General features: G+C 41.3%; 1 protein-coding gene across 4 annotated transcripts in view; it reads right to left on the bottom strand.

Annotated features, from left to right (window-relative positions):
• The window catches only part of TBCE (tubulin folding cofactor E), a 113173-nt gene that overhangs the window by 67339 nt on the left and 28429 nt on the right, over positions 1–17405 (bottom strand). For all 4 annotated transcript variants that reach the window (XR_003005488.1, XM_024761436.1, XM_024761437.1 and 1 more), the window contains one exon: positions 12562–12695. Coding sequence is in view for 3 of the 4 variants with exons in the window: in XM_024761436.1 (XP_024617204.1) it covers positions 12562–12664 (103 nt within the window). In the remaining variant the exon portion in view is untranslated. The remainder of the gene's footprint in view (positions 1–12561; positions 12696–17405) is intronic.

Raw genomic sequence — 17405 nt, forward strand, 5'->3', positions numbered from 1 at the left:
CTGGGGCACCAACTGGTTAGGGCTGGGAAACTGTGCTCAGAGCTCCGCCCACTGCAGCCCTAAAGGAGATAAAACAGAAATCGCTAGCACACAGCAGCAGATCAATCCCCACTACCTTCATTCCTTCCCCTGAACTGACACCTCCCTGAGCACTGTTAACCCTTCACAGCTCCAGATACGCCCTTACTTTGTGTTTCTTCCGCATTTTACTCAGCACAGGGGTGCAGAGGCAGAGCACCTGGATTAAATTCTGCCTCATCAATTCCTAACCAGGTCTACTTAACCTTTCTGTGCCTCCATGTCCTCATCCAGAAAACAGGGGTGATGCTGTCTACCTCACTGGATGAGAGATCATTCAGCCATTCAACAAACATACTGAACACCTACTAGGGACTTGGAGTGCTAGGCGCAGCAGTTCCAGGTGCTCAGCATACACCAGTAACTAGTCTAAGTGCCTTTAAGCCTTTAGCTCATTTAATTGTCACAACAGCCCTGTAACAACATCCAGTGAAGTAACCCCAGGAGTAAGTACTAAATCTGTGTTCAATTTCTCTGCATCTTTGTACCAATCCCACAGGTGATCTCTAAAAGAAATCCAAGAGTAGCACCAACTGAGGTAGAGTAATGGAAAGAATGCCCCATACAATGATATAATTAACGAAGAGTAAATATGCAGTAGTTCCCGCTTTGCAGTTACAATTTTCAGGAGGAAAAAATGTCTGATGATACATACATGAAGAAAGTATCAAAATCACAGGCAATTTAATAAATGAAAGTAATATATACCACATCAGATTTGCTAAACTATCAATAAATAGTTTCCATCTAAGTTACTGTATTTGTGAGGTGCCACTCCAATCTGCCTTTAGGAACTGGACGTATTCCCCCGAGCTGCTGGGCGTAGTGGCTTTTGGCAGTTAGCACTCAAGTGTGGGCCCTCTTTTAGAATTGTCTCCACTGAAAAAAGCACCTTACCCCAGAGCACACCTCCTACCTAAGGCAACCAGAACCCAACCTGAGTTACTGTATTTCTGAGGTGCCACTCCAATCTGCCTTTAGGAGCTGGAACGTATTCCCCCGAGCTGCTGGGCGTACTGGCTTTTGGCAGTTAGCACTCAAGTGTGGGCCCTCTTTTAGAATTGTCTCCACTGAAAAAAGCACCTTGCCCCAGAGCACACCTCCTACCTAAGGCAACCAGAACCCAGTGAAAGATTATCATACCTCAACTATGAAAGACTCTGAAGGGCCTTCCTATCTTCAGCGTCCCCCCATGGGGTCAGCTGAAACCCTTATTTAGAATAATCACAGCCCAACTTCTCCCTCCGCCCAATCCACTCCCTTTCATTAGGATCAATCCTAAGAGTACTCCCTAATACAATTTTTGAACAGTAAACTTCCTAAATGTGAATCTCCATCTAAATCTGCTTCCCAGAACACTGGGGTATTAGAAGTTTCCAAGAACTGGACATTGACCCAATACTTTCAGACAGCAACTTGGCAATATGTGTCAAGAATTTTAAAATATTCACATTCTTGAGAAGCAATGGAACAGAAATGGTATGGGTTCTAAAGCAGAGATTTAAATCCCAGCCCTTTACAAGAAAGCTTTGAGACCTGAGTCTTGGTCTCCTCATCGATAAAAATGGGACAAATAACATCTATATTTTAGAGTTGTTGTTATAATGTTAGAGTTGTAATAATGTTCCTGTTCAAAGTGGAGAGCATACGTAAAAGCACCTGGTACACAATGTTGCTTAATTAACAATTAAGGTTGCTCATCAGCTGACTTTAAATATTCATTGATTGGCTCAAGATGGTGGAGTAGAAGGACGTGCTCTCACTCCCTCTTGCGAGAACATCGAAATCATAATTAACTGAACAATCATCGACAGGAAGGCACTGGAACTCACCAAAAAAGATACCCCACATCCAAAGACAAAGGAGAAGCCACAATGAGCCGGTAGGAGGGGCGCAATCACAGTAAAATCAAATCCCATAACCACTGGGTGGGTGACTCACAAACTGGAGAACACTTATACCACAGAATTCCACCCACTGGAGTGAAGGTTCTGAGCCCCACGTCAGGCTTCCCAACCTGCGGGTCTGCCAACAGGAGGAGGAATTCCTAGAGAATCAGACTTCGAAGGCTAGCGGGACTTGATTGCAGGACTTTGAGAGGACTGAGGGAACAGAGACTCCACCCTTGGAGGGAACACACAAAGTAGTGTGTGCATGGGGATGCAGAGGAAGGAGCAGTGACCTCACAGGAGACTGAACCAGACCTACCTGCTACTGTTGGAGGGTCTCCTGCACAGGCAGGGGGTGGCTGTGGCTCACTGTGGGGACAAGGACACTGGCAGCAGAAGTTCTGAGAAATACTCGTTGGCGTGAGCCCTCCCAGAGTCCGCCATTAGCCCCACCAAAGAACCTGGGTAGGCTCCAGTGTTGGGTCACCTCAGGCCAAACAACCAACAAGGAGGGAACCCAGCCCCACCCATTAGCAAACAAGCGGATTAAACTTTTACTGAGCTCTGCCCACCAGAGCAACAGTCAGCTCTACCCACCACCAGTCCCTCCTATCAGGAAGCTTGCACAAGCCTCTTAGATAGCCTCATCCACCAGAGGGCAGACAGCAGAAGCAAGAAGAACTATAATCCCACAGCCTGTGGAACAAAAACCACATTCACAGAAAGACAGACAACATGAAAAGGCAGAGGACTATGTACCAGATGAAGGAACAAGATAAAATGCCAGAAAAACAACTAAATGAAGTGGAGATAGGCAACCTTCCAGAAAAATAATTCAGAATAATGACAGTGAAGATGATACAGGACCTTGGAAAAAGAATGGAGGCAAAGATCGAGAAGATGCAAGAAATGTTTAACAAAGACCTAGAAGAATTAAAGAACAAACAAACAGAGGTAAACAATACAATAACCAAAATGAAAAATACACTAGAAGGAATCAATAGCAGAATAACTGAGGCAGAAGAACGGATAAGTGACCTGGAAGACAGAATGGTGGAATTCACTGCTGCAGAACAGAATAAAGAAAAAAGAATGAAAAGAAATGAAGACAGCCTAAGAGACCTCTGGGACAACATTAAACGCAACAACATTCGCATTACAGGGGTCCCAGAAGGAGAAGAGAGAGAGAAAGGACGCGAGAAAATATATGAAGAGACTATAGTCGAAAACTTCCCTAACATGGGAAAGGAAGTGGCCACCCAAGTCCAAGAAGCACAGAGAGTTCCACACAGGATAAACCTAAGAAGAAACCCGCGGAGACACAAAGTAATCAAATTGGCAAAAATTAAAAAAAAAGAAAAATTACTGAAAGCAGCAAGGGACAACAAGTAACATACAAGGGAACTCCCAAGAGGTTAACAGGGGATTTCTCAGCAGAAACTCTACAAGCCAGAAGGGAGTGGCATGATATACTAAAAGTGATGAAAGGGAAGAACCTAAAGCCAAGATTACTCTAGCCAGCAAGGATCTCATTCAGATTTGACAGACAAATCAAAAGCTTTAGAGACAAATAAAAGCTAAGAGAATTCACCACCACCAAATCAGCTCTACAACAAATGCTAAAGGAACTTCCCTAAGTGGGAAACACAAAAGAAGAAAAGGACCTACAAAAACAAACCCAAAACATTAAGAAAATGGTAATGGGAACATACATATCAATAATTACCTTAAACGTGAAGGATTAAATGCTCCAACCAAAAGACATGGTTTGCTGAATGGATACAAAAATAAGACCCATATATATGCTGTCTACAAGAGATCCACTTCAGACCTAAGGACACATACAGACTGAAGTGAGGGGATGGAAAAAGATATTCCATGCAAATGGAAATCAAAAGAAAGCTGGAGTAGCAATACTCGTATCAGATAAAATAGACATTAAAGTAAAGAATGTTACAAGAGACAAGGAAGGACACTATATAATGCTCAATGGATCAATCCAAGAAAAAGATAAAACAATTATAAATATACATGCAACCAACATAGGAGCACCTCAATACAGAAGGCAACTGCTAACAGCTATAAAAGAGGAAATCAACAGTAACACAATAAAGGTGGGAGACTTTACACCTCACTTACACCAATGGACAGATCATCAAAACAGAAAGTTAATTAAAAAAAACAAGCTTTAAATGACACAATAGACCAGAAAGATTTAATTGATATTTATAGGACATTCCATCCAAAAACAGCAGATAACCCTTTCTTTTGAAGTGCGCATGGAACATTCTCCAGGACAGATCACATCTTGGGTCACAAATCAAGCCTCAGTAAATTTTAAAAAATTGAAATCATATGAAGCATTTGTTCTGACCACATGCTATGAGATTAGAAATGAATTACAGGGAAAAAATAAATGAAATGGAAAATAAGAAAACAACGGCAAAGATCAATAAAACTAACAGCTCGTTATTTGAGAAGATAAACAAAACTGATAAACCATTAGCCAGACTCATCAAGAAAAAGGAGAGGACTCAAATCAATAAAATAAGAAACGAGGGCTTCCCTGGTGGCACAGTGGTGGAGAGTCCGCCTGCCAATGCAGGGGACACGGGTTCGTGCCCCAGTCCAGGAAGATCCCACATGCCACAGAGTGGCTGGGCCTGTGAGCCATGGCCACTGAGCCTGTGCGTCCAGAGCCTCTGCTCCGCAATGGGAGAGGCCACAACGAGAGTCCCGCGTAACGCAAAAAAAAAAAAGAAAGAGGGCTTCCCTGGTGGTGCAGTGGTTGAGAGGCCGCCTGCCGTGCAGGAGACACGGGTTCGTGCCCTGGTCCGGGAGGACCCCACATGCCGTGGAGCAACTGGGCCCATGAGCCATGGCTGCTGAGCCTGCGCATCCAGAGCCTGTGCTCCGCAGCGGGAGAGGCCACAGCGGTGGGAGGCCCGCGTACCGCAAAAAAACCAAAAACCAAAAAAAAAAAAAGAAATGAAAAAGGAGAAGTTGCAACAGACACCACAGAAATACAAAGCATCCTAAGAGACTACTACATGCAACTCTATGCCTGGAAGAAATGGACAAATTCTCAGAAAGGTATAACCTTCCAAGACTGAACCAGGAAGAAATAGAAAATATGAACAGACCAATCACAAGTAATGAAATTGAAACTGTGATTAAAAATCTTCCAACAAACAAAGTCCAGGACCAGACGACTTCACAGGTGAATGCTATCAAACATTTAGAGAAGAGCTAACATCCATCCTTCTCAAACTCTTCCAAAAAACTGCAGAGGAAGGAACACTCCCAAACTCATTCTATGAGGCCACCATCACCCTGATACCAAAACCAGACAAAGATACTACAAAAAAAGAAAATTACAGACCAATATCACTGATGAATGTAGATGCAAAAATCCTCAACAAAATACAAGCAAACAGAATCTAAAAAAACATTAAAAGGATCATACACCATGATCAAGTGGGATTTATCCCAGGGATGCAAGGATTCTTCAATATATGCAAATCACTCAATGTGATACACCATATTAAAAAACTGAAGAATAAAAACCATATGATCATCTCAATGGATGCAGAAAAAGCTTCTGACAAAATTCAACACCCATTTATGATAAAAACTCTCCAGAAAGTGGACACAGAGGGAACCTACCTCAACATAATAAAGGCCAAAAACAACATACCCATAGCAAACATCTCAAAGGTGAAAAACTGAAAGCATTTCCTCTAAGATCAGGAACAAGACAAGGATGTCTACTCTCACCACTATTATTCAACACAGTATTGGAAATCCTAGCCATGGCAATCAGAGAAGAAAAAGAAATCAAAAGAGGACGAACTGGAAAAGAAGTCACTGTTTGCAGATGTCACTGTTTGCAGATGACATGATACTATACATAGAGAATCCTAAAGATGCCACTGGAGAACTACTACAGCTAATCAATGAATTTGGTAAAGCTGCAGGATATAAAATTAATACACAAATATCTCTTGCATTTCTATACATTAATGATGAAAAATCTGAAAGAGAAATTAAGGAAACACTCCCATTTACCATTCCAACGAAAAGAATAAAATACCTAGGAATAAACCTACCTAGGGAGACAAAAGACATGTATGCAGAAAACTATAAGACACTGATGAAAGAAATTAAAGATGATACAAACAGATGGAGAGATATACCACGTTCTTGGATTGGAAGAATCAATAACGTGAAAATGACTATACTACCCAAAGCAATCTACAGATTCATTGCAATCCCTATCAAATTACCAATGACATATTTTACAGAACCAGAACAAATCATCTTAAAATTTGTATGGAAACACAAAAGACCCCGAATAGTCAAAGCAGTCTTGAGGAAAAAAAATGGAGCTGGAGGAATGAGACTCCCTGACTTCAGACTATACTACAAAGCTACAGTCATCAAGACGATATGGTATTGGCACAAAACCAGAAATATAGATCAATGGAACAGGAAAGAAAGCCCAGAGATAAACCCACGCACCTATGGTCAACTAATCTATGACAAAGGAGGCAAGGATATACAATGGAGAAAAGAGACAGTCTCTTCAATAAGTGGTGCTGGGAAAACTGGACAGCTACATGTAAAAGAATAAAATTAGAATACTCCCTGACACCATACACAAAAAAAACACTCAAAATGGAGTCGAGACCTAAATGTAAGACTGGACACTATAAAACTCTTAGAGGAAAACATAGGAAAAACCCTCTTTGACATAAATCACAGCAAGATATTTTTGATCCACCTCCTGGAGTAATGGAAATAACAACAAAAATAAACATATGGGACTTAATGAAACTTAAAGGCTTTTGCACAACAAAGGAAACTACAAACAAGACGAAAGGACAACCCTCAGAAAGAAAAGAAAAAAGAAAGGAAGGGAAAGGAAGGCATAGGAAAGGAAAGGAAAGGGGGAGAGACCTTCAAGATGGAGGAGTAAGACGTGGAGATCACCTTCCTCTCCACAAATACATCAGGAATACATCTATATGTGGAACAACTCCTACAGAACACCTACTGAACGCTGGCAGACAATCTCAGACTTCCCAAAAGGCAAGAAACTCCCCCACATACCTGGGTACAGCAAAAGAAAAAAGGAAAAACAGAGACAAAAGAATAGGGATGGGACCTGCACCAGTGGGAGGGAGCCGTGAAGCAGGAAAAGTTTCCACACACTAGGAAGGACCTTCACTGGCAAGACAGGTAGTGGAGGGGGGAAGATCGGAGCCACAGAGGACAGCGCAGCCACAGGGGTGCAGAGGGCAAAGCAGAGAGATTCCCGCACGGAACATGGGTGCCGACCAGCACTCACCAGCCCGAGAGGCTTGTCTGCTCACCCGCCAGGGAGAGGACTGGGGTTGGCTGTGTGAACACAGCCTGAAGGGCACTAGTGTGCCACAGCTAGCCGGGAGGGAGTCAAGGAAAAAGTCTGGACCTGCCTAAGAGGCAAGAGACCATTGTTTCAGGGTGTGCAAGGAGAGGGGATTCAGAGCACTGCCTAAACGAGCTCCAGAAACGGGCGCGAGCTGCGGCTAGCAGTGCGGACCCCAGAGACGGGCATGAGACGCTAAGGCTGCTGCTGCCGCCACCAAGAAGCCTGTGTGCAAGCACAGGTCACTATCCACACCTCCCCTCCCTGGAGCCTGTGCAGCCCGCCTCTGCCAGGGTCCAGGGATGCAGGGACAAATTCCCTGGGAGAACACACGGCGCACCTCAGGCTGGTGCAACGTCACGCTGGCCTCTGCCGCCGCAGGCTCTCCCCGCATTCCATACACCTCCCTCCCCGCGGCCTGAGTGAGCCAGAGCCCCCTAATCAGCTGCTACTTTAACGCTATCCTGTCTGGGCAGGGAACAGATGCCCTCAGGTGACCTACATGCAGAGGCGGGTCAAATCCAAAGCTGAACCCCAGGAGCTGTGTGAACAGAGAAGAGAGAGGGAAATCTCTCCCAGCAGCCTCAGGAGCAGTGGATTAAATCTCCACAGTCAACCTGATGTACCTGCATCTGTGGAATACCTGAATAGACAACGAATCATCCCAAAATTGAGGCAGTGGACTCTGGGAGCAACTGTAGACTTGGGGTTTGCGTTCTGCATATAATTCGTTTCTGGTTTTATGTTTATCTTAGTTTAGTATTTAGAGCTTATTATCATTCGATTTACTTACTGATTTGGTTGCTCTTTTCCTTCTTTTTAACATATATATATATATATTCTTTTCCTTTTTCTCTTTCTGTGAGTATGTATGTGCATGCTTCTTTGTGTGATTTTGTCTGTATAGCTTAGCTCTTACCATTTCTCCTAGCATTCTGTCTGTCCATTTTTGTTTATTTTTAATATAATTTTTAGTGCTTGTTATCATTGGTGGATTTGCTTTTCTGTTTGGTTACTCCCTCTTTCTTTCTTTTTTTTAAATTAACTTTTAGTTTTTAAATTTTCAATAATTTTTTAAATACCTTTCTTTCTTTAAATTATTTTTTCCTCCCCTCCCCTCCCTTCCTTCCTTTTCTTTTTTTTTCCCTTTTCTTCTGACCCATGTGGCTGGCAGGGTCTTGGTGCTCTGGCGGTGTGTCAGGCCTGTGCCTCTGAGGTGGGAGAGCTGAGTTCAAGACATTGGTCCACCAGAGACCCCTCAGCTGCATGTAATATCAAACAGCAAAAGCTCTCCCAGAGACCTCAAACTCAACGCTGAGACCCAGCTCCACTCAACAACCAGCAAGCTACAGTGCTGGACACCCTATGCCAAACAACTAGCAAGACAGGAACACAACCCCACCCATTAGCAGAGAGGCTGCCTCAAATATAATAAGGTCACAGACACCCCAAAACACACCACCAGACGTGGACCTGCCCACCATAAAGACAACATCCAGCCTCATCCACCAAAACACAGGCACTAATCCCCTCCACCAGGAAGCCTACACAACCCACTGAACCAACCTTAGCCACTGGGGGCAGACACCAAAAACAGCGGGAACTATGAGCCTGCAGCCTGCGAAAAGGAGACCCCAAACACAGTAAGATAAGCAAAATGAGAAGACAGAGAAACACACAGCAGATGAAGGAGCAAGATAAAAACCCATCAGACCTAACAAATGAAGAGGAAATAGGCAGTCTACCTGAAAAAGAATTCAGAGTAATGATAGTAAAGATGATCCACAATCTTGGAAATAGAATGGAGAAAACTCAAGAAACGTTTAACAAGGACCTACCAGAACTAAAGAGCAAGCAAACAATGATGGACAACACAATAAATGAAATTAAAAATTCTCTAGAAGAAATCAATAGCAGAATAACTGAGGCAGAAGAATGGATAAGTGACCTGGAAGATAAAATAGTGGAAATAACTACTGCAGAGCAGAATAAAGAAAAAAGAATGAAAAGAATTGAGGACAGTCTCAGAAACCTCTGGGACAACATTAAATGCACCAACATTCGAATTATAGGGGTCGCAGAAGAAGAAGAGAAAAAGAAAGGGACTGAGAAAATATTTGAAGAGATTATAGTTGAAAACTTCCCTAATTCAGGAAAGGCAATAGTTAATCAAGTCCAGGAAGCACAGAGAGTCGCATACAGGATAAATCCAAGCAGAAACACGCCAAGACACATATTAATCAAACTATCAAAAATTAAATACAAAGAAAAAATATTAAAAGCAGCAAGGGAAAAACAACAAATAACATACAAGGGAATCCCCATAACGTTGACAGCTGATCTTTCAGCAGAAACTCTACGAGCCAGAAGGGAGTGGCAGGACATATTTAAAGTGATGAAAGGGAAAAACCTACAACCAAGATTACTCTACCCAGCAAGGATCTCATTCAGAGTTGACGCAGAAATTAAATCCTTACAGACAAACAAAAGCTAGGAGAATTCAGCACCACCAAACCAGCTTTACAACAAATGCTAAAGGAACTTCTCTAGGCAGGAAACACAAGAGAAGGAAAAGACCTACAATAACAAACCTAAAACAATTAAGAAAATGGTAACAGGAACATGCATATCGATAATTACCTTAAATGTAAATTGATTAAATGCTCCAACCAAAAGACACAGACTGGCGAATGGATACAAAAAGGAGACCCATGAGACGCTAAGGCTGCTGCTGTAGCCACCAAGAAGCCTGTGTAGCTATCAATGGAACAGGATAGAATAGAACAGGATAGAAAGCCCAGAGATAAACCCATGCACATATGGTCACCTTATTTTTGATAAAGGAGGCAAGAATACACAATGGAGAAAAGACAGCCTCTTCAATAAATGGTGCTGGGAAAACTGGACAGCTACATGTAAAAGAATGAAATTAGAACACTTCCTAACACCATACACAAAAATAAACTCAATATGGATTAAAGACCTAAATGTAAGGCCAGACACTATAAAACTCTCAGAAAAAATATAGGCTGAACACTATTACATAAAAAACAGCAAGATCCTTTTTGACCCACCTCCTACAGAAATGGAAATAAAAACAAAAATTAACAAATAGGACCTAATGAAACTTAAAAGCTTTTGCACAGCAAAGGAAACCATAAACAAGACCAAAAGACAACCCTTAGAATGGGAGAAAATATTTGCAAATGAAGCAACTGGCAAAGGATTAATCTCCAAACTTTACAAGCAGCTCATGCAGCTCAATACCAGAAAAACAAACAACCCAATCCAAAAATGGGCAGAAGACCTAAATAGACATTTCTCCAAAGAAGATATACATATAGTCAACAAACAATACATATAGCCAACAAACAATACATATAGCCAACAAACACATTAAAGAATGCTCAACATCACTAATTATTAGAGAAATGCAAATCAAAACTACAGTGAGGTATCACCTCACACTAGTCAGAATGGCCATCATGAAAAAATCTACAAACAATAAATGCTGGAGAGGGTGTGGAGAAAAGGGAACCCTCTTACACCGTTGGTGGAAATGTAAATTGATACAGCCACTATGGAGAACAGTTTGGAGGTTCCTTAAAAAACTAAAAATAGAACTACCGTATGACCCAGCAATCCCACTACTCAGCATATACCCTAAGAAAACCGTAATTCAAAAAGAGTTATGTACCACAACGTTCACTGGAGCTCTATTTACAACAGCCAGGACATGGAAGCAACCTAAGTGTCCACTGACAGATGAATGGATAAATAAGATGTGGCACATATATACAATGGAATATTACTCAGCCATAAAAAGAAATGAAACTGAGTTATTTGTAGTGAGGTGGATGGACCTAGAGTCTGTCAGACAGAGTGAAGTAAGGCAGAAAGAGAAAAACAAATACCGTATGCTAACACATATATATGGAATCTAAAAAAAAAAAAAAAAGAAAAATGGTTATGAAAAACCAAGGGGCAGGACAGGAATAAAGATGCAGATGTAGAGAATGGACTTGAGGACATGGGGAGGGGGAAGGGTAAGCTGGGACGAAGTGAGAGAGTGTCATGGACATATATACACTACCAAATGTCAAACAGATAGCTAGTGGGAAGCAGCCGCATAGCACAGGGAGATCAACTCAGTGATTTGTGACCACCTAGAGGGGTGGGATAGGGAGGGTGGGAGGGAGACGCAAGAGGGAAGAGATATGGGGATATACGTATAAGTGATTCACTGTTATAAAGCAGAAACTAACCATTGTAAAGCAATTATATTACAGTAAAGATGTTAAAAATATATATACATAAATGCAAAAATAATAAATACTCAAAATTCACAAAATAAATAAATAAATAAAAGAAACAAGAAAGGAAGGGGAAGGAAAGGGGAAAGGAACGAAGGAAGAAAAGGAGGGAGGGAGGGAGGAGGAAAGAAAAGAACACATAGATACAGAGAACAGATCATATTGGTGGTGCCAGAGGTGGAGGATGGAGGTGGCTAAAATGGGTGCAAGAGGTTGAAAGGTACAAACTTCCAGCTATAAAATAAGTAAGTCCTGGAGAGATCTTAAAATTCTCAAAAATGTATAAGTATGTGTGGTGATATATGTGAAGTAGACTTATTGTGGTGATAGTTTCACAATGTATACAAACACTGAATCATCATGCTGTATACCTGAAACTAATATTATGTCAATTATATCTCAATAAAAAAGGAAATACAAGTAAAATGATGCTACAGAAACAGATAAATATACACCAAATCATAAGTTAAAAACGGTAACACAAAATTGCATTTATATCAATTTAAACTACAACATACACATGGATTAATGATAAGAGAAATTCCACAAATATTACTTCATTTTTGAGCTTAGGATTATGGGAATTCAAGATTTTTAATTAGTGTTTAAAGTTTACTCAGAAGATATTTTAAGGTTGAGTTAATATAAAATAGCAACACTGAATAATTAGATCAGTGTGTAATCAAATAAAGCCATGGATATCACAGGATATTGTCACAGAAAGAAAACAACTGTGTATCAGAGGTATATATAACTTGGTTGTTAGTTTCCTCAAAACTGGTGTTATAAAGCACTGCTGAGAAGCCTACCCAGAAACTACAAAATAAATACACACACACACACACACACACATACACAAATCATAAATTACCTGCCATAGGAGGGACAACGCCAGAAAAACGCACTGTTGCATGTTCTCCATTAACTTCAACTCTCCGACCAATGACATCTGATGTCAAAGTGTCATTCATCATAACATTGCCAGAATCCAAAATATGAAGAGACCTAGGAAGAAAACACAACATTGACAAGGACGTAGTAAAACTCTTTAAAAAATATTTTTTTTAGCTTTACGTAGCTATTCATGAGGTCAACACTTCTACCCAATTTAGTCTTCACATTTTGGTGAAGGGAAGAACCTAAAGGTTTAGGTACCAGACTCTCAGAATTTGACTTTATTTTACTCTCTAACTATATTTTGGTAATTTAATCCTTTTTTAAGAAAGCTCGCTTAACTCCAGTTAGCTCACATCACATGACTGTGTATTCTATCATTTACTGAAGGGGGTAGGAAGGGAAGGAGAATAGAAGAGAGGGGGATAAAGGTTACAGAGAAAAGGGAAAGGAAACAGGCAGCATGGGCATGGTTCTCTCTCCAGGAAGGAGAAACACAAATCCACAGATGCAGGAAGGAACGCGTACAATGAAAAATTCAGGGAATTCCCTTGCGATCCAGTGGTTAGGACTCTGCACTTCCACTGCCAGGAGTGCAGGTTTGATCCCTGGTCAGGGAGCTAAGATTCCACAAGCTGCATGGTGCAGCAAAAAAAGAAAATTTCAGAACCCTAAAAACAAGGAGCCTAAGAGAAAAGTATCATCTATCTAGGAATGATCACTAGGTCCAACTCCCACTTCAACAAGTTTGTTTCTTCAACAGATGAAAAAGAGCAAGATGGAAGGAAAACAAAGAGATTAAAAGAAACTTAAGAGAAATGTAAGCCAACTGCAATGTACAGACTTCATTTGGAACCTAAATTCTTAAAAACTGTAAATAACTTTCAAAATAAATTATGAGAAAACTGAAAATTTGAATGCTGACTAAATAGTTGATGATATTCAAGAATAATTGCTTCCCATAAGGCAAAGACAAAATCCATTTATTTTGGAAAAAAAAGGGAAAGCATAATTGTTAAATTTTTAACTGTGGTAATGGTATAGTGGTTACTTTTTTTTTTTGTGTGATACGCAGGCCTCTCACTGCTGTGGCCTCTCCCGTTGCGGAGCACAGGCTCCGGACACACAGGCTCAGCGGCCATGGCTCACAGGCCTAGCCGCTCCGCGGCATGTGGGATCTTCCTGGACCAGGGCATGAACCCGTGTCCCCTACATCAGCAGGCGGACTCTCAACCACTACGCCACCAGGGAAGCCCAAGGTTAGGACTTTTTGTAAGACTTTATATTTCACAGAAATACACATTAAATTATTTACAGATTTTCCTGTATTTTAGACATATCACACCAGTGGCAGTATAGACAATACACTGAAAGGAAGTTAAAAGCAGAGTGGCCAGTTAGGGAAATATTGCTGTAATTTGGGTGAAAACAATGACCGCTTGAGCCAAGGCACTCGCCTCCATCCATTCATTCAACACATACTAAGCACTGACCACATGCTGGCTAATGCATGGACCTCACACCGCACACAGTAAACCCTACATGTGTGATTCCTGCCTCAGAAGCTTACAGTCCAGTGGCAGTTAGACTTGAGAGAAGGGTATGGATTTTAGAGAAAGTTAAGAGCTAGAACGGGGTCTGGAGATTAAATGGTTAGAAATGGTAAAATTGAAGACTAGGAAGACAAGATTTTGTCTAGGGTTTATGGTGGTGCCAGACACCAACATGAGGAATACAATAGGAAGTCTAGGCTTGGGAGGGAAGAGAGTTTGTTTGAGGTGCCTACAGAATGTCATGATGGACTTAGGACTCTAGTTCAAAAGACACGTTTTCACTAGAAGTGTGTTTTTGGGAGTCATCAGCACAATTTATAACTGATAACCATGACAGTGGATGAGACTGAAAGTGTATTAGGTGCAAAGAAAAGAGGGTGGAAAGAAAAAGGGAGTCACTGACAGAACCCTGGGGAAATATAATATTTAAAAGAGAAAGGGAAGAAACCCCTAAGAAAAAGTCAGAGGAAAACCTGGTTTTCTTTTATCCTTTCTGGCTTTTCCTCCTCTGGCTCCGCAAGTGGTACTGGGAAAGTTGGACAGCCCCATGTAATAAATCAATGAAGTTAGAACACACCCTCTCACCATACACAAAAATAAACTCAAAATGGCTTAAAGACTTAAGACATGACACCATAAAACTCCTAGAAGAGATCATAGGCAAAACACCATCTGACATAAATTGTACCAATGTTTTAAGTCAGTCTCCCAATGCAACAGAAATAAAAGCAAAAATAAACAAATGGGATCTAATCAAACTTAGAAGTTTTTGCACAGCAAAGGAAACCATAAACAAAATGAAGACAACCTACAGAATGGGAGAAAGTATTTGTAAATGATGCGACTGACAAGGGCTTAATTTCCAAAATACACAAACAGCTCCTACAGCTCAACAACAAAAAAACAAACAACCCAATCGAAAAAATGGGCAGAAGACGTAAAGAGACATTTCTCCAAAGAAGAAATACAGATGGCCAATAAGCACATGAAAAGATGCTCAAAGTTGCTAATTATTAGAGAAATGCAAATCAAAACTACAATGTACTATTTAACATGGGTCAGAATGACCATCATTAAAAAGTCTACAAATGACAAATGCTGGAGAGGGTGTGGAGAAAAAGGAACCCTCCTACACTGTTGGTGGGAATGTAAGTTGGTACAGCCACTGTGGAAAACAGTATGGAGGTTCCTCAGAAAACTAAAAATAGAATTATCATATGATCCAGCAACCCCACTCCTAGGCATATATCCGGACAAAACTATAATTCAAAAAGACATATGCACCCCTATTTTCATAGCAGCACTATTTACAATAGCCGAGACATGGAAACAACCTAAGTGTCCATCAACAGAGGAATGGATAAAGAAGATGTGGTACATATATACAATGGAATATTACTCAGCCATAAAAAAGAACGAAATAATATCATCTGCAGCAACATGGATGCAACTAGGGATTATCATACTAAGTGAAGTCAGAAAGAGAAAGATAAATACCATATATCACCTATATGTGGAATCTAAAATATGACACAAATGAACCTATCTATGAAACAGAATCAGGGACACAGAGAACAGACTGGTGGCTGCCAAGGTGAAGGGAGTTGAGGGAGGGATGGAGTGGGAGGCTGGGGTTAGCAGATTTAAGGTTTTATATATAGGATGGATAAACAACAAGGTCCTACTTGTATAGCACAGAGAACTATATTCAATATACTATTATAAACTATATGGAAAAGAATATTTTAAAAAATGTATACATATGTATAACTGAATCACTTTGCTGTACAGAAGAAATTAACACAACATTGTAAATCAGCTATGCTTCAATCAAAAAAAATACTGATTGGGACTTCCCTGGTGGTCCAGTGGTTAAGAATCTGCCTTCCAATGCAGGGGACGCAGGTTTGATCCCTGGTCAGGGAACTAAGATCCGACATGCCACAGGGCAACTAAGCCCGTGCACTCTAGTTCCTGCACACCACAACTGGAGAGCCCACGCGCTCTAGAGCCCGTGCCCCACAATGAAGAGCCTGTGCGCCGCAACTAAGACCTGATGCAGCCAAATAAATAAATATTTTTTTAAATATTGCTTTAAAAAATAAATAAATACAGGCAAACCTCTGAGATACTGTGTGTTTGGTTCTAGAACACCAAAATAAGGTGAATATCGCAATTAAAAATGGAGGCGGGGGGCTGAATTTTGACGGTTTAAATACCGGAGGACAAAACCACCACCACCAACAAAAAGAAAGAAAGAAACAAAGAAACAAAGATAAACATGGGAGGACAGGCGAGTCAGGAAGGGGCCAACATCTAGATCTAAACTTGCCTGGTAGTTGAAAAGCAAAAGGGAAATCAGCCCAGAACCTCAAATTGGTGGGAAAAGTCAAAACAGTTCAGACAAGTTGATGATAAAGTCAATAGGAGGGTGAGGCAGGTGTGAGGAAGCCATGTTTTAGTAAGCTTAGACACATGTGGAGTCAGCAGCTAAGAGGTCTGGTCAGTAGGTAGGGCCCTAATCACAAGCCTGTGGTCAGAGGCGAAGTTCTAGCCCCTGAGGAGAAAAACTGGTAAGATCACTGTAGAGCACCATTCTTACAAGAAGTTAGTCTCAACAGTAGGCCGAATCTTGGTTCCATGAACCAGAGTGCATGGGGGTTAACCAAACCCAGAAACTCACAAACAGGCCCCACAGTCAGTATGAAGCTCTGGGCCAGGGCTCGGCCTAAGGGGACCACCTTGCAGATCAGGCTCACAGCGAGAATATCCTGGCGAGAAGAACGGGTCAGTGGTCAACTGGTGATTAGGAAACCAAGTGGCATAAATGGCAGAAGTGAGGAAAGAAGACATTAGGAAGTCGTTCTCATTTTCATTTAACATACATAAGTAATTCATGAATTATAAAGTTCCTTCACCTGCTCGATCCTATTTGATCTCTAGTAACTATTTTTTTTTTTAATAAATTTATTTTCTTTGGCTGTCTTGGGTCTTTGTTGCTGCTTGCAGGCTTTCTCTAGTTGTGGCGAGCGGGGTCTACTCTTCATTGCAGTGCTCGTGCTTCTCATTGCAGAAGCTTCTCTTGTTGCGGAGCATGGGCTCTAGGGCACGTGGGCTTCAGTAGTTGTGGCTTGCAGGCTCTAGAGCACAGCCTCAGTAGTTGCGGCACATGGACTTAGTTGCTCCACAGCATGTGAGATCTTCTCGGACCAGGGCTCGAACCCATGTCCCCTGTATTGGCAGGGGGATTCTTTTTTTTTTTTTTTTT

This window comes from Neophocaena asiaeorientalis, unplaced genomic scaffold (assembly GCF_003031525.2).
Source record: "Neophocaena asiaeorientalis asiaeorientalis breed wild unplaced genomic scaffold, Neophocaena_asiaeorientalis_V1.1 scaffold166, whole genome shotgun sequence".
In the NCBI taxonomy this organism is placed as follows: Eukaryota; Metazoa; Chordata; class Mammalia; order Artiodactyla; family Phocoenidae; genus Neophocaena; species Neophocaena asiaeorientalis.